Source organism: Brassica rapa, chromosome A04 (assembly GCF_000309985.2).
Source record: "Brassica rapa cultivar Chiifu-401-42 chromosome A04, CAAS_Brap_v3.01, whole genome shotgun sequence".
Lineage (NCBI taxonomy): Eukaryota > Viridiplantae > Streptophyta > Magnoliopsida > Brassicales > Brassicaceae > Brassica > Brassica rapa.
The window spans coordinates 702,489-723,303 of record NC_024798.2 but is presented as its reverse complement, the minus strand read 5'-3'; the positions used below and the strand labels follow the sequence as shown (position 1 = coordinate 723,303).

The 20,815-nt window shown below is 35.3% G+C and overlaps 3 protein-coding genes across 4 annotated transcripts; 1 reads left to right on the top strand and 2 right to left on the bottom strand.

Annotated features, from left to right (window-relative positions):
* The first annotated feature begins 126 nt into the window (after positions 1 to 126).
* LOC103862820 (F-box/kelch-repeat protein At3g61590) lies at positions 127 to 3,262 on the top strand. The gene is made up of 3 exons (XM_009140518.3): positions 127 to 585; positions 623 to 1,105; positions 1,873 to 3,262. The coding sequence occupies exon 3, from the start codon at positions 1,884 to 1,886 to the stop codon at positions 3,111 to 3,113; it is 1,230 nt and encodes a 409-aa protein (XP_009138766.1). The 5' UTR covers positions 127 to 585; positions 623 to 1,105; positions 1,873 to 1,883; the 3' UTR covers positions 3,114 to 3,262.
* A 3,158-nt stretch (positions 3,263 to 6,420) lies between these two features.
* Positions 6,421 to 9,349, bottom strand: LOC103862819 (GDT1-like protein 5). Of its 2 annotated transcripts, XM_018658411.2 has the most exons (10): positions 8,132 to 9,347; positions 7,980 to 8,048; positions 7,812 to 7,871; positions 7,702 to 7,749; positions 7,349 to 7,609; positions 7,238 to 7,282; positions 7,100 to 7,161; positions 6,925 to 7,000; positions 6,752 to 6,845; positions 6,421 to 6,663 (listed from the first exon to the last, which is right to left on the bottom strand). In XM_018658411.2, the coding sequence occupies exons 1-10, from the start codon at positions 8,165 to 8,167 to the stop codon at positions 6,656 to 6,658; spliced, it is 759 nt and encodes a 252-aa protein (XP_018513927.1). In that variant the 5' UTR covers positions 8,168 to 9,347; the 3' UTR covers positions 6,421 to 6,655. The 2 variants fall into 2 exon arrangements, with proteins under 2 accessions (XP_018513927.1, XP_018513926.1); XM_018658410.2 differs by having other exon boundaries at positions 6,421 to 6,845; positions 8,132 to 9,349.
* Positions 9,350 to 12,967: 3,618 nt separating this feature from the next.
* LOC103862818 (arabinogalactan protein 20) lies at positions 12,968 to 13,504 on the bottom strand. Its single transcript, XM_009140514.3, has 2 exons — positions 13,302 to 13,504; positions 12,968 to 13,212 (listed from the first exon to the last, which is right to left on the bottom strand). Exons 1-2 carry the CDS (start codon positions 13,408 to 13,410, stop codon positions 13,115 to 13,117), a joined length of 207 nt encoding a protein of 68 aa, XP_009138762.1. The 5' UTR covers positions 13,411 to 13,504; the 3' UTR covers positions 12,968 to 13,114.
* Between the last annotated feature and the right edge of the window lie 7,311 nt (positions 13,505 to 20,815).

Below are 20,815 nucleotides of genomic sequence, written 5' to 3'. Positions count from 1 at the left end.
AAAGCATTAATATAAGGACTATGCAATGAGCTATTTAGCTTAATAATAATTTTGACAAATTTCTCAAATAGTCATTTTTAAGTTTTTGTCACAAAAATAACTTTAAAAAGAAAATGACTAAAATAATCTCTTTTTATTTTGAAATTTTTAATATTTTTTTTTTTTTAAATTTAAAATTCTACCTCAAAAACCCACCCTTTAATTATATACCCTAAGTCTAGATTAGTTAAGCCTAGAATAAAAATGTATTTTTATTCTTTAATAAAAAAAATTGATTATTTTTTTTATTAGGAACTATTTTTATGACAAAAACTAAAAAAATAGCTATCTGGAAAATTTCTCTAATAATTTTGCTAAAATCATTTTATTATGTTGTCTATAGTTCCCAAAGTTTCTGCCTACTTTACATAGCTGATTAATAAATCAGACAACTATTTAAAAAGAAATATACAGGCTGATGAGTAAGACAGCATTATTATTGATGTTAAGATATTTTTAATTATTTCGTGTTTTGTAATTTCCCATGAAATACTTTTCTTTAAATAACAGTTACATACCATATTATTCTTTTCACATAAAAACATAGTAGTAAACAATAGACTTATTTTCATTGTATACATAGTAGTAAACAATACGCAGGTATACAGTATTCCATTGTTTTTTTTATATAAACCCGTTTCCCATCAAAAAATAAAATAAAAAAGAAGAAAACAGCAAAGAGCAAACGTCTTCTTCTTCTTCTTCTTCTTCTTCTTCTCTCTTCCTTGAGCTTGCTTGCTCCTCTCTTGTGTCTTCCTTCGTCACTGTCCGTATCAACAATCAAACCCGAAACGTCTCTTCTGTCTGTTAATTCAGATTATGTCTCAATCTCTCCCTCTCGTCTCCTTGATGAGCACTTTTCCTCATTGACAAAAATCCGAAATCACGACAGACCCATTTCATTTCCATCTTCTATTTTTAATAAAAATCTCATCTTTCGTGTCTTCTCAACAGAACCAACATCCAAAGAATCGGCATTTCCTCTCTCAAAGCTGTAAAAACCGATACTTTTCTCGGTTCAAATCTCGAGAATTCTGAGACCCACCACGAGTTTCCTGAACCAAAGGTGTGTGTAATGAATCGAGATGGGTTTCTGTTTGATTTTACTATCGCTGTCTGCTTTTTTTTAATTTCTTCATTGATCTGTTTGGCGTTCGTAATCGTTGGTATCTAATGATGTTTGCTGTTACCAGATGTAAGCGTATAGCCTAACCATTTTAAAAAAGGCAAAACGTCTTTTATTGGTATCTAATCTCTGTATTAATCTTGACGTTGAAAGGGATGACACAACATTTCTCCTTTCCTGTTAATTTTTAACTTTTGGTTACTGTCTGAAAAAAATTGTATTGTAATAGTAAACTATGCATGTCGCCTAAAGCAAATCTGATCCAAAGTGTTATGTCTTGATTTTGTTTTTATTGTTAAACCGTACGAAATTTGACTTGAAGAGGTTCTCTGTTGTGAAATGGATGATCTATGTTGTATCTTTTGTTGAGGAGATTCTAATCAAGTTTTTTTTTTTTTACTTAAAGCTCTAATCAAGTTTGCTATTTTAAAATATGATTTGGAAACTTTGAATTCTTATAATATTTGTTTTGTTATTTATTTGATGTTCTTCTGCTAATGGATTCTTATAAATTTCTTGATTATTTGTGTTATTTTTAGTGGTTTTTGTTGAGGCTCTAATCAAGTCTTCTATTTTAGAATATGATTTTGGAAGCTTTGAATTTTTACTAATATCATCATAATATTATTTTGCTATTTATTTGATTGTTATGGTTTTCAGTATTTGATGTGTAAAAGGTTATTGATTATTTGTATTGTTGTTTTCAGTGGCTTTGAGGATGGAAGCAGAAACGTCTTGGACCACTTACCCTTACAACTACATGACTACATACATCCCTGAAGCTGAATCATACTCTGAGCAGAGCGATGATGATGAAGAGACCAAACTCCAAACCTTTGCAATGGATTCTCTTCTCCCCAACGATCTACTAGAAAGAATCCTCTCCTTTCTCCCCATTGCTAGCATCTTCAGAGCTGGCACGGTCTGCAAAAGATGGAACGAGATTGTCTCTTCTCAAAGATTCTTATGGAACTTCTCCAACAACAACAACAACAACTCGGTTTCTCAGGGGCCTTGGTACTTCATGTTCACCACCACTGATGATCCATCCGGTTATGCTTATGACCCGGTTATCAAGAAATGGTACAGCTTTGATCTCCCTTGCATTGAAACTTCGAATTGGTTTATTGCTTCCTCTTGTGGATTGGTTTGTTTCATGGATAATGACTGTAGAAGCAAGATCTATGTCTCAAACCCTATCACCAAGCAATGGAGAAGACTTATCGAACCACCGGGTCATAAGGCTACTGATTATACAGCATTGTCTACCTCCATGAACAGAGCAAAACAGAGTTACTCTGTTTCTATAGTGAAGTCAAAGCAAGTTGCTGGAGATTTCTTCCAATGGGATCTCTCTATTCATCTCTACAGCTCCGAAACAATGACGTGGACAACAAGTGTAACCGATGTCTTAACCGGGTGGAGAGGAGGAGACGAGAGTGTGATCTGCAACAATGTTCTTTACTTCTTGATTTACACCACAGGAGGCAACTCTGATCATCGCCACGGCTTGATTGCTTCTAACTTATCGTCGTCCACATCATCCTTGATGAGGAGTTTCATTCCAATGCCGTGTGCTTTAACCTGTGGGAGGCTGATGAATCTCAAGGAGAGGCTTGTGGTCGTTGGAGGGATAGGGAAGCATGATAGGCCAGAGATTATCAAAGGGATTGGGATATGGTGTTTGAAAGGAGGGAGAGAGTGGCAAGAGATGGCGAGAATGCCTCAGAGATTCTTCCAAGGGTTTGGGGAGTTGGATGATGTTTTCGCGAGTAGTGGCAGTGATGATTTGGTTTATATACAGAGCTATGGATCTCCTGCGCTTTTGATGTTTGATATGAAGTTAAAGTGTTGGAAATGGTCTCAGAAGTGTCCTGTCTCTAAGAAGTTCCCTCTCCAGCTCTTTACTGGGTTTTGCTTTGAACCAAGACTTGAGATCACTCCATAGCTCTGAAGGAGAAGAAGATGATGATTATGTTTTTTAAATGATTGAGAAAATATATTCAGGAATATTGTTGTTATTATTACCATATATTTTGAGTTTAATCAATTGAATCCCCATTTGATCTGGTAAAAATAGAATAAACCTTTTTAACAGTGTGGCCCACAATATCTGATAGTTTTTGAAACTGGGGGTTGTCTGGTTGCTGTTCCTGGACCTGGAGGGTAAATAATTGTTTCCATAATATATGTATCTACTATAGATAGCCGTATGTTTGTAATGTGTTATCTATTATAGATAGCTGTTTGTTTTGTACTCAGCCTGTTTTCTTGATGGGATTTGTCAGGTTTGGCAGTGTTAGGTTTACAAGTACTGGACAACAGCTATTTTGTTGTATTTTATAATTCTCGAAGAACATGATTAATAGAAAGTTCTCAGGATGAAGTTTTAGCGGAATATAAGAAACCGTTTCTTAACTTTTAACTAAAAAATCTAAGAACCGACTCTTAAATAAGATTTTAGGAGCCGGTTCTTAGTTTTTTTTTGTTAAAAGTTAAGAGACGGTTTCTTATATTCCGCTAAAAATTTCATCTCGTATTTAAGAACCGATTTTTAGTTTTTTTTAGTTAAAAATTAAAAGATGGTTTTAATATTCCGCTTAGAACCCCACCATAAAAATCCTCTATTAATCATGCTCTATGGTCTCACTTATTTCAGTTTGTATTAGCTTTAATAATTTTTAACTTAATTTTGATGTGATATATAAATAAGTATGGATTCTGCAGTTTTTTTTTCCTTAAATAATGTTTATAGTATGTTTCAAAAATAATTTTATTTTGTGTGTCATTGCAGTAAGACAAGTAAATGGCACGCAGACAATTACTCTTGACCCATCAAATCAGTAGAGATCTAAAACACCAAATCAAAAGAATAAAAAAAAAGAAAAACAATTAGGCTTTGTTGGAGATGATTTAGGATAACCACATTGATGATTAATAAAGTTTACTGAAAGTAATATAACTTGAACTGTTGAACATATTGTATAAAAGTATATACTAATTGATCTGAATATATGAAAGAGCTTTGGCTCATTTCTTCTACTTGAGTGTACTGCTTGGAGTAACCTGAAATGAAAGGGTTAAGAAAATGAATCACAAAAAGCATGATGATATTGGTCAATGGGTTCAGGATTTAACCTTAGCATGCTGCATGGTGACTAAGACTTGCATCCACAAGATAAATATGACGTATTTGATCATCATATTCATACTAGATAGCTCGCTTTTTTTGGTGGTGCTCTTTAGTCATACTAGATAGCTCAAATGGATGATCTGCTCAAACAACCTTATAAGGATGATAATTTATATACTTAAGGAAGCTGAGTTTATTAGAGTTCCTAATACTGATCCTTGGACAATTTTAAGTAGCTCACTCTCATTCATCTCTTGTCATTTGATTTCGTGTCCTTCTTTGTTTCTTTTCTGTTGAGTTTTTGGTGGTTTCTGTGCAGTTACATCGCCTCAAGCCAACCAATTGGCAAAGCCTGCACAGCAGATGATGTGTATGAAGCCGGTTATCCTCCTGATGGAAGAGATTCTCTAAAGACATTGAGATTGTTCGTGATTACTTACCTGTCTCTGTTGGAGAGAGATCATGGGATCCTATTTCAGCTCCTGGATCAGCAAAGCGTATTAGTCTGCTCTTCTTAAGTGCTGTGAGATTAGTTGAATAGTGTGCAGTCTTGGGTGCAAACTTTTGGCTCTGATATTTTGGTTCATGCCAAAAAACTTCATATTTGTTAAGCTTGTACATATGTATATGGCCAGACAGTAAGATTCATATATTTAAAATACTAAAACATGTTTTGAGTCTCCAAGATTCACAACAATACTAGGCCTTCAAACTCACCAACTTTGCCATAACAATTTTTTTTTTTTGTATCATTAACACCAAGACAGATCCTCTGCTTTCGCCTAAACATGGTACTAATTTTTTGGAATTGAAATTGTAAACTAAGAACAAACGGAAAGTAAAAGGATAAAGAGAAAATTGAATATGCATAAAATATTTTAAACTAGAGAAAGTTTTTCACAGATGATGCAGTTACAAATCAAAAGCATAAAAAGAAAACTAAAACGATAACAATTACATTATAATTATTTGGATTATATCATACAATTTTCGGATTTTTAGTTTATATTTTTGTTATATAATATGTGGATAACATATATATAAATATATATATATATTGACATCTATATAATATATTTTCTTTACGGATATATAATTAATTTGAGCTATAATATAGAGCGAAGATTTTTAACCAAACCCCCCCAAACCAAACCGACCGAAACCAAAATTTAGTTAGTTTGGTAAGAAGTTTGGTTCGATTTAGAAGGTTTATAAAGACATTTGACTTTCAGTTCGATTAGGTTCGGTAATCGGTAAGTTGGGTTTTTCAAAAAAAAAAGTTTTTAACCAAATTTCAAATTGAACTAACCAAAATTTTGAAATGAATTAACCGTTTAAACTGAAGTAACCGAGTTAACCAAAATTTTGAACCAAATAAACCGAACTAGCCGACTTTATCCAAATTTTTAACCAAAATATAATCGAAACAAAAAAAATTGGTAAAAAATAAAATAAAAACGAACTATGTGGATACTGAATCGAATTGAACTCTTTTACATTTCAATTTGGCAAGATTTTAATCAAACCAAACTACCAAAAAACCAATTACCCAAACTATCCGATCTGTATACCTACTATAATATATTAAAAATAAATATATTATATATTATATATTAGTTTTTTAAATATTTTTAAATAACATATTCATACTACTCAACCAATCATTCTTTTAAACAGTTTTATAAAAACATACAGCTTCTACTATATATTGTTACTATAACATATTGCTACTGCTTTATCATCTGCTATAAAGTGAACATTTCACTTTCATAGGATATTCTAGATAATTACATGCTTGATTTGTGATGAATTCTTGTATGAATTCATTTCTGTTAATTTTATGTTATTGGTTTTACGGACTTAGTTTATAATAGTAGCCAAGCGTAGATTGAGTTTGATACGGCAAACCAACTATAACCGAAGTATAGTTGATTAGGAAACACTTGATTTTCGGTTGTGTTTCAATTGAATTAAGCTGGTTTTTGAATGTTATTAAATGACGTATAAAGCTAGTGGCAGTTTCTGTAATATTTAAACATGAAGTAAAGATAAATTTTCAAATATACTTGAATTTTAATAGATTAAGACATAGTTTTATCATGTACTACTTGGGTCATAGAAATTAAGATGGATGAGCTGTTATTAGTTGAAAGTCACTAGCAAAAAAAAGCTAAGCTAATGGTCAAAAACACTAAAAAGGTAGGAAAATGAAAAACTGATGAGATTTTAAACAAGATAGATATACTAAGAAAATATTACACATATGTTTTGTAGTTGACGCTAGTAAGCATCTAGTTTTAATTGACTAAAAAATCTAAGAAACTAATGACGTTCTTCATCGTCATCTTCAGCTCTGCTTAGAAACCTGCATTTTCACAGACCCAGTAGACGAAGATAGAAGATCATTTAAAAAAAAAAAATGACTGATGATATATTAGGATTAAGATTTATACCATAAAGAGAGGGGAGAAAGAATAAGATGTCAACAGAAGTAAGAAACGATTGGATACCAAAGCCAAGGAAAAGCATTCTACCAGCAAGTTCAACCTGCAACAACAACAACAACAACATTTACAAGACGTCTCTTTCTTTATCTAAAATTCTACTGGGATAACGAGATGTTTACTTTTTCCTCGGACAACATCTGAGGCGGCAAGAACTTTACTCTTAACAAAGCAACAGTGGTGCAGAATAGCTGTGCGCTGTGTAGATGACACACATTGGTCAGAAACTATGATTTTAAACAGATAATAATGCAGACACAAAAATGATTGAAGCAGTAGGATTACAGTGAAACTTACACAACTCCACCAAGAACCACTCCAAATGGATTTTCATCTGCAGCTAAACGTATTGTAGTACGCTAAAAAAAGAAGGAGAAGTGGTTGAGCATGTGAATCATTTAGACTGCATCCAATCAAGTAAGTGAGTGCGCTAACCAGACTCTTGTCACCAAATTCAGCAAAGAAAGTAAACAAAAACGCCTGCAAGAAACATGAGAGTTAGTTTCAAAAGGTAGTAGCTATTGAGAGGGAGGATTTGTAGTTTACCTTGAGAAAAATTGGAGAGAAGAATCGTGTGAAGAAAGGCCTTTTCTGCTTCTTTTTTTTTTGTTTTAGAATGAACAAGAAATGGTGTTTCTGCGCCCCTCCTGCCAACAAAGTATAAACCCTCAAAATTTCACCCTCTGATGACATCAAAATCTGATGAAGAAGAAGTCCTCCTCCTTGTTTAAAACCGTACCAAAGAAACCACAGCCCAAAACCAAAAAACAACAAAGTTGTAATGTGATGCGTCCATTGGCGAGAGATCTGCAAGCAACGAGGGTTTAAAAAAAAAAGATTGAAACTTTCCATCAAAACTAAAATCTGAGCTCAAAGCAAAAAGCATTACACAGACGTACCAGATCAGGAGCAGCCCATCCAAGTGTAGCAGAGAGGATAGTCGTGACCTAAGAATTAACAAAGACATGAGAGAGTCTCCAAATAGTCAAAATGAGTCAAGAAAGCTTACAATTGAAGCAGATACGCAACCAGCCAACACAAGTCTCCTCGGATTACGCATTGCCAGAATCTGATTTAAGTTAAAAAAAAAAAAAGAGAGAGAGATTCAGACAGTAGACAGACTAGTTTCCGACATAAAACGTGTCTTTAAACAAAAGCAAAGATGAACAACACTTACAGCTGCAACGCAAAACGTTTTGTCACCAACCTCCGAGAATTCAATCTTGAAGAATGACTTCGTAAAACCCTACAAAAAAATACAAAACCCAGATTAGCTCCCACAACGATCGCCAGAGACTAAAGAAAAAAAAAGGAATCTTTTCACCGTACCTGCAAAACCGAGCTCATGGCTCCGAAAGTTTCCATCTTTTCCAGGCGGGGAGTGATCTACTGAGAGGGAAGAGAGTGCGCTACAGAGTTACTGAGAAAAGACGTTTGCGTCCATAAAGGCTATGTTAAATCCTGGATATTAAAATCTAAACCCTGAAGACTTAGCACTAAACCCAAAACCCCTAACTTCTAAACCCAAATTGTAGACTACGATTCCTAAAACTAAAACACAACAATAATCTCAACATGTGGAGTTCAATAACATTTTCAAAATGAAAATACGGATAATAGAGTATATATCAGCAAATATATGATTTATCCCAAAAAAAGTGTGGTATATACATTAGAACACTTGTGTGGTTCAATGATTATGAAATCGGTTAGTATGCAATCAATGTAACTAGTCGCTAATTAAGAGACCAGTTAATAATTAATGTTTCAGTCTCTAATTGTGAAACAGGTTATTAATCTATGCATCTACAAGACCATTTTCAATAGTTTACTTTATTTTTTATTATAAAATTAAGTAATTTTATAATAGAATTGAATTATACTCTAATGCAAAATAGAGTTATGAACAAAAATATAAAAAAATTATTCTATATAGAGAGTAAATTTATTTCTTACTCTATTATAAAGTAAAAATAAAATACTATTGAAATATTTTTACGGTAAAATCTATTTTAGTGCAAAAAATAGATTGAGATCGGAAATGTCCTAAGAGCATTATTCATCTTCTTTTAGTTTCTTCTTATTCATGAATCTACTACAGATTCTTTTTCAATCATCATGTTCTTCTCTTCTCATTTTCATTTTCATTTTCATGAAACTTTTTTCCTGTCTCTAGTTCTTTTATCCGCTTTTTTATTCACAAATCATCTATATAATCTCCCCTCTTCTGTTTCTTTCTCTGTTTTCTTTGTTTCTTCTTTTATTCCCTCTGATTCTTCTTTTTCCAGATCTACAAAAGATTAAAATGAGAATATAATGATGAGATTTGATAAAGAATATGTACAATAATAACGTAACAGAAGAACTAGGGATGAAAAAGAGATTTCATGGAGAGGATTCAGAGAGAAGAAGCTGATACTGAGAGTTAAAAGAGAAATATAAATGCACATTAATGATTTTTTATGCATATGGAATGCAGAAAGAAAGAGGAATGTTCAGAAAAATATTATTTGTGTCAAATACCTCATATTGTATTTATGAAAACAAAGGGGCTCGCGAGTGGATTATGGCTCCGAATGGTAACAGCGGATTGACCGGTGCGGGATAAGCGGTTTGACTGTGGTGCGGTTCTGATAGTTATAAAAATATATAGATATATGGTATATGCAGAGATTTTTGTTACTGTTAACTGCGGTGCGGTGCGGGACGGATGTTACCATTCGGAGCCTATATCAACGAATTTTCCCAAATCTTTGAGACAGCTACTGTTAGTAGATGTAGACGTAGAGATTGGGTTGTCAATTAAAAAGATGCACAGTTAGATCTACACGTGGAGGTGATGATGTTGTAGGAAGTAATGATTACGCTGGAAGTGATGATGATGTAGATCGTGCTACGAACTACGTAACATTGTATACACATTGGCTCAAAATGGTTGAAGAGAACTTTGTATTGTCTAAGGAGAAAGTCAAGCTAAAAGCTCAAATTGGTGAAGCTCCGATATATGCGCCAGCAAAAGAAGAAGAAGGAAGACATGCTAGAGTTCAACTTGAAAAAAATTCAGAAAGATTTGAGGATGCTTAATAATAGTACGGATCAGTTGGATCATCTTCTCAACATTGGACAGAGTGATCGGGTAGAGATGAGGGATAACATAAAATCTTATACTCGTATATTTTAGTGTTTAAATCATACAAACGTTGATAAAATCTTTAAAATTTACTCAGCAATCGTCTTGGAAGATATCCCAAGACAGCGATGAAATTTTCTCAAAACAGAGAAATGAAAAGTGTAGGAAGAACTTAATCAGGAATTGAAAACAATGGACTGTAAAAACCTCTATTACATTATTCAAGCTCATTTGGATATGCTAAGCACTGGAGACGTTTTCATTGTCATGTTTTTGTAAGAGAACCTCTGTTACAATGTGATGAGAGAGCTATTTATTTATCTATCAAGGGGTTGTGAGTTGGGCTTTAGTTCCATTGCTGATAGAATACGTTTAGACCATAAACCAATATTTGTTTCATCAACAACGTATTCGCACACCAAAACATAATTTTTTCCTAATAGATGTTGTGCCGCTGCCCTTTGCTTCTACCTCATCTATAATGGCGTAATGTGATTGCCTAAAACAATCTTTTATTCTTACGGAACTAAGAATTATTTTTGCAGTACAGAGGAGGCTTTGAGTGGAAATTATACAGTAACAATATATAGGAGTTTTGATAATATACAAATTTACAGGGGTCATGCTACATATATGGAAAATATAGAAAATACTGTAGCTAGAATAAAAGAAATTCATAGCTAGAATTCTGGTAGTAGCAAATTTACAAGGATCATAACTGAAATATGGGAATATATTGCAAAACAAAATGAAGTATGGGAAAATTTGTTAAAAACTAAAGTACATATAGAGAGAGTATTTGTAAATTGTAATAAATAAAGAGAAATTCCATAAGATGTCTTTTGAGTGTATTACTCTTTAGGACATTTTTTTATCTTTTTTGACACTTTAGAACACAATCAGCTGGAAGCACACTTTCAAGGAATCCAAGGGAGATGTTGGGCATAAATGCTCTTTTGTCCAACGAAAGTACAAAAAGATATTTGTTTTTATTCAGTTTAGTTAGTAGGCAGAATATTTAGTTTCTTTTTTTAGTTAGGACTTACCTTCCGACATTAATATTTTATTTGTTTTGATATGTTCTTTTCTTAGTTTTTTTGTTGTTTTATTTTACAGCAAAATTCTTATAGTTTGTTTTTTCTCAAAGTTTAAAACATATGAAGAAAATATAATCATCACAGAAAATTGTAATTTGTTTTTCTCTATATTTTAACACCCGTATTCATATATATATTTTATATATATTAACTATTATATAAAAAATGTATGGACATAAAAACTATGGACGGAAAATTGTGGACAAGTATAAGAAAAAATACATGAAAAAAGATGTGGACATGGATAGATACAAAAATATAAAAAAATCTTTTAAGAAGTTTCATGGATGTGTTTTCGTTGATAACATTCTTATATTCTAAATCATCTATAAAAATGTGGATATGGACACTTAGATAATAGAGTTATAAACTATATGTGGAAATGGACATCAAAACTGAACACAGACACTAAAACGTTAACATCCATACTTGGCTTTCCCCAAGTTTGGTCTGTTGACATAGATATGAAATACAAGACCAAGTGAAAGTAGATAAACCACGTTTTGGAGTCTGGATAGGAGGTGTTGAGCTGCATCATCCATAGACTCTTAATGGGTGGGAACAAGATTGATGTTTAGGACGTTGTTGTTGTGGACTACGTCATAGACTCTTGATGTGGTCATGTAGTTAAAATATCTTACTGCATTTTTCATGAATTCTTGCTGTGGTCATGTCAAGTTTGGCCCAAAAATCCATCTAGTCATATAATCAAATTACTGATTCAGAGCACTAGTTGTGGAAGACCAAAAAAAAGATAAATAAAGAATTATTTTAATTAAAGTCAAAGACTTTTACTTCTCAGATCTCTGATACAAAGAAGAAGTGTTCAACATTTAAATTTCAGAAAGATTTTGATAAAGAAAGGAAGTGAAATTGAAATCAGTAAATGTCAAAATTGAGCTCTTTGTAGAAAAAGAAATGAAGCTACCCTTCACACCACGAAAGCTTGTCGTCTTCTTTTCCACATTAGAGGCATGACTTGTTTGTCGCCGCGTCATCTCCGCACCGGAGCTCAGATTTGCTGGCCGTCATGTGATCCTCTCCACAACGGAGCTTGGACATGCTCGCCGTCACGTTGCCCTCTCCACACTGGAGCTCTCAGATCTGTTCATTATCTCTCCCATCCACAAAATCTCACAGATTCGATCCAATTGGAAAATTACAACACAAACAAGAAAAACATAAAAAGTTAGGGATTTCAAAAACTCTTTAAAGTCAAAAAGAGTTAAAGAATTCAAAACATAAACCTTTGTTGTCGATCTGCGATGAAAAAGGTTGACTATTGAGGTTCCCTTTCTTCTTCTGACTTTGATTTCGCCATGGTTTCTCGAAGCTGAACGAGGTTCGGGGATAGATGATGAAAGGGGATCGTTGCAATTAGGTTTTGAGAAACTATGAAAGTGATTTCAATTTTTTGTCTCAAACTATGAGAGATAATGGATGAATTGTATTTTACTATATTTCTTTAATTGAGATGTGTGTCCAATTGGACAGATTGTTGTTTTATTTTAAAAAAAATTTAGTTACGAAAGAAAGAATGTTAAGAAGAAACAATATTGAGGGTATAAGAGACAATCACCACAGAGAAAGTGTGCCTCCAGCAACATGTGTTAGATTGTGTAAATTGAAAGTGAAAATGTGTTAAGCGTAAAAATTTTATGTTTTTTTTTAAGTTTTTGTCACAAAAATAATACTCAATGAAGAAAATGACCAATATAAATTTCATTAACGGGTTAACTGATCTAGACTTAGAGTTTAGAGTTAAGGGGTATAGTTTTGGAGATATGTTTCAAATTTAAAAATAAAAAATAAAAATTTCCAAATAAAAATGGATTATTTTAATCATTTTATTTTTTGAAGACTATTTTGTGATAAAAACTTAAATATAACTATTCGAGAGAATTGTACATAAATAAATACAGTGGGAAAATGGTAGAATACTTTGTAATAACAAATGAAATAATAATAAATGAATATATTAGGCTCATAGCTAAAGGAGTCACATGTACAATAAACAAATTATATAAGAAACTATAAACTCATAACTGTCAATTAGAACTCTAAGATTTGATTATACAGAGATCATCAGAAGAAAGAAGATGCATCAAGGGGATGAATGATATACGTCAGCACCAAAGCCACCACCATTAGCAAATACGCTATTCCTTGATCAATCGATGTTCCTGTTCATTAATAAGAGAATTCAATTTTAATTTGACCAGATCATGTTCGTACACAATCAAATCGATTATAAATCTAGGCGTGTAATTACCGTCGCTTGTGGGAGAAGGAGCAGGAGCTAGGGACTGAGCGCCGGCGAGAGGAGACACGACGGCGAAAACGATCAGGGCGATAACGGCAGCGTAATTCCTCAACGACATTTCTAGATATTCACCGATATATAAAATTTTCCGGGAAGAGAGATGAGATGACGATCGAGAAAACCTTATGAAAAATGATGTAAAGGCTAACGCGCTTTTATAGGAAAATACTGGTTGACGGTTACCGGCTGTAGCCAGTAATCACTGGAGGCTTCTTTCAAGTAAATCTACTGACACCTGTCTTTTTTTTTACTTGTTGATTATTCTCCCTTGACTGACAACCCCTTCCTCGATGGTTCTTTGATTGTTTTGTCCGTCAACTTTGGAATTGTGCCTTTTTCTAGATAAAATAAGTATGTGGAACACATTTTTCACAGAATAAGCTAAATATATTAAACAGAGTTTTCACTATCCAAAATTAACACGTCCTTCTGAAATTTTGACACACTACTCTATATTATTTTTTTATAAATTAAATAGTAAGATGAAGGCTGTTCTTTTTTTACATTAAGATGAAGGCTGTTCTAAATTAGACAATTACGCGTTCTGTATGTGTCTAATCCTCTCATCGAGACTTGAATTTCAATCTTTCAAAAGTTAACACGCGTATATATTGTGGACGCGTCTGTGCATGAATATGTATCCGAGCTTAATTGATGAAGTTAATGTATATACACAACAACCTCGGCAACTAAATTAACAAAATGTGTTTTTAGTTAATGACCATAAAAAATATTCAAGAGGAAATAGTTTTAGCTACGTAAGCAGTGAGGAGGGCCATGAGCATGTGATGAGATTCTTGCTTTTTCCCTCTTTTATCAAAGTAATGTTTTTGTTTGGTGAAGCCTGTAAGAAAAACCAAGCCGTCTCTCTTCATAAACCGAAACTCAACCATATCATAATACATTAAGTACCATTCAAGGTTTACATGCCAACACTCTTTATGGTTTGCTACTTATCTTACCATAAACCATTCTTAGTTAAGAACATATGATTACAAAGTGAAACATCTCTGACTTTACTCTGGATTTAGAACGCCAACTTAGGATCCACAACTCCTGAAGCATTGCCTTCACCAATTAAAAGTTGTTCAGGATCCTGAGAGACACACACACATAGTATACAATTAACGTTAAGTGCTCCCTACATAGATGAGAAAAACTTAGTAGTGTGAGACTATTTACATACCTCAATCTCCCATTTGATGTAATCTAGAGATTAACAAGCCTTATATTCATCTACCAAAACTCTCAATGACGTCTCTTGCTTCATCAAACTCTGATATATCATTTTCCTGTCATATTCATATATATATATATATGTTAGAAATATGAGAGAAGTGTTGCTGTGAAAGTTGTGTCTTTCTCATTAGCTCACACTATCAATATATAGTGAAGTTCATTTAGGGTTTACAGCAAGGAGAGAATCTACACATTGAATACATATTGACCACAAAGATAGACTTGGTCAAAGCTCATAAATGCTCCGGTTGAATGAGTCTTCAGCTTGACTAGTCTCGGACGGAATGTAGACGGACCGGAGACGGATGTAGATGGGCCGGATAGTCTGGTCGGATGTAAACCTCCTTGATGGTTAATGGCAATCCACATATCCATTCAATGGATTTATAACACTCCCCCTTGGATGCCATAACCATATCGGGCTTGTAATGTGCTAACGTTGCCTCGTTAAAACCTCTCCCGGAAAACCCAAAACCCAATGTGGTAAAAAGGGAAACCAAGGAAAGGAAAAAGAGTACAACACACATTACTCCCCCTGATTTGGACATCACTGAAGATCCTTGAGTCTTCGCATGCCAATCCGCTGCGTGAGCTTCCTGAATGTGCTGGTGGGAAGTGACTTGGTGAAGAGGTCGGCTGAGTTCTCACTTGACCGGATTTGAGTGACGTTGACCTCCTTGGCTTTCTGCAACTCATGTGTGAAGAAGAACTTGGGTAATACATGTTTGGTTCGGTCACCTTTGATATACCCATCTTTGAGTTGAGCAATGCAGGCTGCATTATCCTCATATATGATGGTCGGACCATTGTCCTCGACCATTCCACTATCTGATCGGATGTGTTGGGTCATAGACCTCAACCATACACACTCACGACTTGCCTCATGCATGGCTAAGATTTCTGAGTGATTAGATGATGTGGCTGCTATAGTTTGTTTCATGGAACGCCATGATATTGCAGTACCACCATGAGTGAACACATAACCGGTTTGGGACCGACCATGGTGTGGATCAGATAAGTAGCCTGCATCAGCAAAGCCTACTAAACCATCTTTGGTTTCATTGGTATAAAATAGACCCAAATCCTTAGTTCCTTGAAGGTAACGTAGGATATGTTTAATTCCATTCCAGTGCCTTTGGGTCGGACATGAACTAAAACGGGCTAGGAGACTCACGGCAAAACATATATCTGGTCTAGTGTGGCTAGCCAAATACAGTAACGCTCCTATGGCACTGAGGTAAGGCACTTCAGGACCCAGGACATTCTCATCATCCTCTTTAGGACGGAATGGGTCAGTGTCCACTCCAAGGGACCTCACGACCATTGGGCTGGTCAATGGGTGAGCCTGGTCCATGTTAAATCTCTTGAGTACTTTTTCTGTATATGCCTTTTGATGCACAAGGATTCCTCCTTTTATGTACTCAAGTTGTAACCCCAAACAGACTTTAGTTTTACCTAGGTCTTTCATTTCAAACTCGTTCTTGAGATATTCAACTGTTTGGGCGATTTCCCCAGGGGTTCCAATGATGTTCAAATCATCAACATACACTGCTATGATAACAAATCCATTGTTTGCAAACTTCTTTATAAAGATACATGGACTGATAGGGTCGTTCTTATAGCCAACTTTGGCAAGGTATTCGCTTAAGCGATTATACCACATTCGACCACTTTGCTTAAGTCCATATAAGGATTTGTTCAGCCTTATGCAGTGTTCTTCTCGAGAATCTTTATTAGCTTTAAGCTCAACACCCTCTGGTAATCTCATATATATTTCATTATCCAGTGGACCATAAAGGTATGCGGTTACAACATCCATTAACCGCATATCCAAATTTTCTTTGATGGCCAGACTTATTAAAAATCGAAATGTAGTTGCATCCACCACAGGGGAGTATGTCTCCTCATAATCAATTCCTGGTATTTGTGAGAATCCTTGTGCTACAAGCCGTGCTTTGTATCTTACAATAACACCATGTTCATTTCTCTTCCTCACAAATACCCACTTATATCCCACTGGTTTAACATTATAAGGTGTCCAGATAATCGATCCAAAGACATTCCTTTTCTTAAATGATTCTAACTCCACGTTTATGGCTTCTTTCCATTTGAGCCAATCTGATCTTTGAGTGCACTCTAGTATAGACGTGGGTTCATGATCCTCACCTAAGTCCATCACATCAAGGGCTACTTGGTATGCAAATATATCATTGATGTCGACATCTTTCCGGTTCCATCTTGTCCCAGACATTAAATAATTAATTGAGATCTCATCATTAGCACCTTCAGTACCATGAGGCTCGGCGTCCCGAGTCTCATTGGTTGGTACCTTAGGCATGGCCATTTCGGCCTTGTCTGGACAATCTATGACCTCGGTTTCTTTCGCACCTTTCTTTAGTTTCCGAGGTCTTTTATCTTTGGAACCAATTGGTCTACCACGCTTAAGACGTGCTTTAGACTCTGTAGCCACTTGATTGTGTCCATCATGGACATCAATACTTATTGGTGCATTACAAGCTGGTATATAGGACTTAGTCACTCTTTTCGGGTCAGCAAAGGAATCAGGCAATTGATTAGCTAGCTTTTGCATATGTATTATTTTCTGGACTTCTAAATCACATGATTGAGTCCGAGGATCTTGCCATGATAAGGATGTTTGATTCCATACAATTTCTTTGCCCAACTTGTTATTTTCTCCCCCTAATGTTGGGTACTCTGATTCATCAAAATGACAATCAGCATATCTGGCCTTAAATAAATCTCCAGTAGTAGGCTCAAGATATTTAATAATGGTTGGAGAATCAAAACCAACATATATTCCCATCCTCCTTTGAGGTCCCATTTTTGTTCTCTGTGGTGGAGCAATAGGGATGTACACAGAACATCCAAATGTTTTGATATGGGATACGTCTGGTTCATGACCCGAGAGTAATTGGGATGGAGAATATTTATGTTCACTGGATGGCCTTATGCGTATTAATTCAGCAGCATGTAATACCGCATGTCCCCAAGCTGATACTGGTAGCTTCGACCTCATGAGTAATGGTCGAGCAATCAACTGGATTCTTTTAATGAAGGATTCGGCCAATCCGTTCTGTGTATGTACATGTGCCACGGAGTGTTCCACACTTACCCCCATGGACATACAGTAATCATTAAAAGCTTGGGAACTGAATTCGCTTGCATTGTCAAGACGTATAGTCTTTAGTGGAAAATCTGGAAAATGGGCTCGCAGTCTTATGATCTGTGCCAATAGTCTTGCCAATGCTAAGTTTCTAGATGATAATAGACAAACATGCGACCATCTGGTCGATGCGTCAATGAGGACCATAAAATATCGAAATGTCCCACAAGGTGGATGTATTGGTCCACATATATCACCATGTATTCTTTCCAGAAAGTTTAATGTTTCCTTACTCACCTTTCCAGGTGATGGCCTTATTATTAATTTCCCTTGTGAGCATGGAATACATGTAATGCTCATAGGGATAGTTATCCTATCTTTCAAGGAATGGCCAGTTGAGCTCGAGATTATTTTGCGCATCATGGATCTGCCAGGATGGCCAAGCCTTTCATGCCATTGTTTAAAGGCTTCTCTGAACTCATTAGGAATTGAAGTGTTAGCCTCACTCGATTTTATATTGGCACAATAGAGGCCTATTGATATAGCAGGGATAGTCTCTAGGACTTTCTTATGGTCTTGGGCATTTTCATAAATCAAGAGGAATTCTTTCTTTCCCTCGCCCCTAGTTTCAACATGTAGATCATTCATGCGAATGTCTTTGAAACTTAACAGATTTCTCTTTGATTTAGGAGAATATAATGCATTAGAGATTTCTAAATGCGTGCCTTTAGGCATCACTAAGTGAGCCGGGCCATGGCCTTCAATAAGGCTGGCCGGTCCTGCTATAGTATTTATTTTGGCACTCTTTAAAATGAGGTTAACAAAATATCTTTTGTCTTTTAATATAGTGTGACTTGATCCACTATCCACTACTAGCTGGTTCTTGTCTTCTTTCATTTCTTTTTCACCACAAGAATCTGAGAGGACCACCGTGAGAGTTGGCCGGAATTTGAGAGAGAGAGGCGTTTCCGGCGGAGAGAGAGAGGTGGTCTGGTGGAGAGAAGACTGAGCGCCTGGTGGAGCAAAGGCTGAGCACCGGAGGAGCTGGCCGGAAAAGGGGAACGCCGGCTGAGAGAGATTTCTCAGGTGGAGAGCACAATCGTGCTGATAACGTGTTAGAAATATGAGAGAAGTGTTGCTGTGAAAGTTGTGTCTTTCTCATTAGCTCACACTATCAATATATAGTGAGGTTCATTTAGGGTTTACAGCAAGGAGAGAATCTACATATTGAATACATATTGACCACAAAGATAGACTTGGTCAAAGCTCATAAATGCTCCGGTTGAATGAGTCTTCAGCTTGACTAGTCTCGGACGGAATGTAGACGGACCGGAGACGGATGTAGATGGACCGGATAGTCTGGTCGGATGTAAACCTCCTTGATGGTTAATGGCAATCCACATATCCATTCAATGGATTTATAACAATATATATATATATATATATATATATATATATATATATATATATATATATATATATATATATTCTCATGAAAGGCGAACGCATTTTGCGAAGGCGCACCAAGGAGCAGACCCAAACGCCTTAATAAGGCGAGGCTATGTTCTTAAGGCGCTTGCCTTGGTGCGCCTTTGCCTTATTCTAAAATGCTTTAGCGACACAAAGGCGCGTCTTACCGTTTTTCACAAAATTCGTGACTAGTCGGTCATCCAAACCCAAACCATGTGACTGTAGTCACTCCTTGATGATTTTAGTTGTGTCAAGTCTCGTCAATGAGGCTTTAGGTGTCTGTCAATGAGGCTTTAAGTGTCTGGGATGTGTTGTTGTTGCTATGAATCATAGTTTTGAAATTGAAGGAATCAAACCTAAATGCGAATTGGTTCTTGAAACGAGCATTGTTGATAGTAAAACAAACAAAAAATACCACAAGCTAACTACAATATCAGGAATCTAATCTAATCTTTAGAGCTTTTAGGTAAGTTTTTATGTGTTCATTACAATTTCTACCTCAACCCATTTCTAAGTTCCTCTAGAGTCTATGTACTACTACCCTGTTTTTTTTTATACGTGTGGTTCTTAAAGGCGAGCGCCTTGGAGCGCCATGCCATGGCGCAAGGCACAAGGCTCCAGCTTCCTTGCCTTTGAGCGCCTTGCGCTTTTTAAAACACAGAATAGTACTAACCACAAACAGCAGGACATCTAAAGCGGACAACTTACAGCAAACATGGAAAACTTGCGGTAATTGTCAAGAAAAGCTTGCTTCTTCCTCAATTTATCATATTGTCTTAAACATTTGCTGAAAAGGTGTCTGATACTTGTGTCGCTTGCTAACATTAGTCCACTGACCTGAAATATCAGATACACTTAACAAAGTATAAGATATATACAGAACAAAGTAAGGTTACCCTATGGGCTGTTTGAACATATGGAGTGTATCATGTCATGAGGAAGTGACACCTTGGCGTTGGGATCAAATAAGCTAGCAAGCCAACCAAGTCATTGTTCATGTACCCTGGATAACGCAATGTCGTTGTGCTAGCAGACATCACAGTCGACGACACTAGCGAATTCGTTTGAGCAAAGGTGGGATTCGTGAGATGCAGACGCTCCACCTTTGTATGGCCTTTTTGAGAAACTTCTATTCCAACATCTATCATTAACAGGTACTCATTCCACCTTTGTATGGCCTTTTAATAGATTCTAATACAAATGGTAGAAATATACAATTAAAATATTTATTCATTTTTCTATATATTTCACTAGCTGATTAATAAAATAAATAAGTTTGGCTCATAATAATCCGTAACATAACAGAATGAAATGAACTAATAAGCTCTTTATCTCAGGTTAAATGTTGACCTTCTGATACTGTATTAGGTTCTTGAAATGCCTCATGTAAAAACTGGTTTACTTGATGAGTTTGACATTATTATGCAAACTAAAAGTTCATTAATAGATATGCAATATGGATAGTAGGCTAAAGTTAAAGTTGATGTATGTTCTTGGTTCTCGAATGACCTTTTGTGTTCTGAAGTAAGATTCCATAACAGAAGGCACAATAGAAGTTTCTCGAAATTGTGGACATTAGGCACCTGTTAATGATAGCTGTTGTTGGTTCTAGAGTGATGTGCCGCGGTCT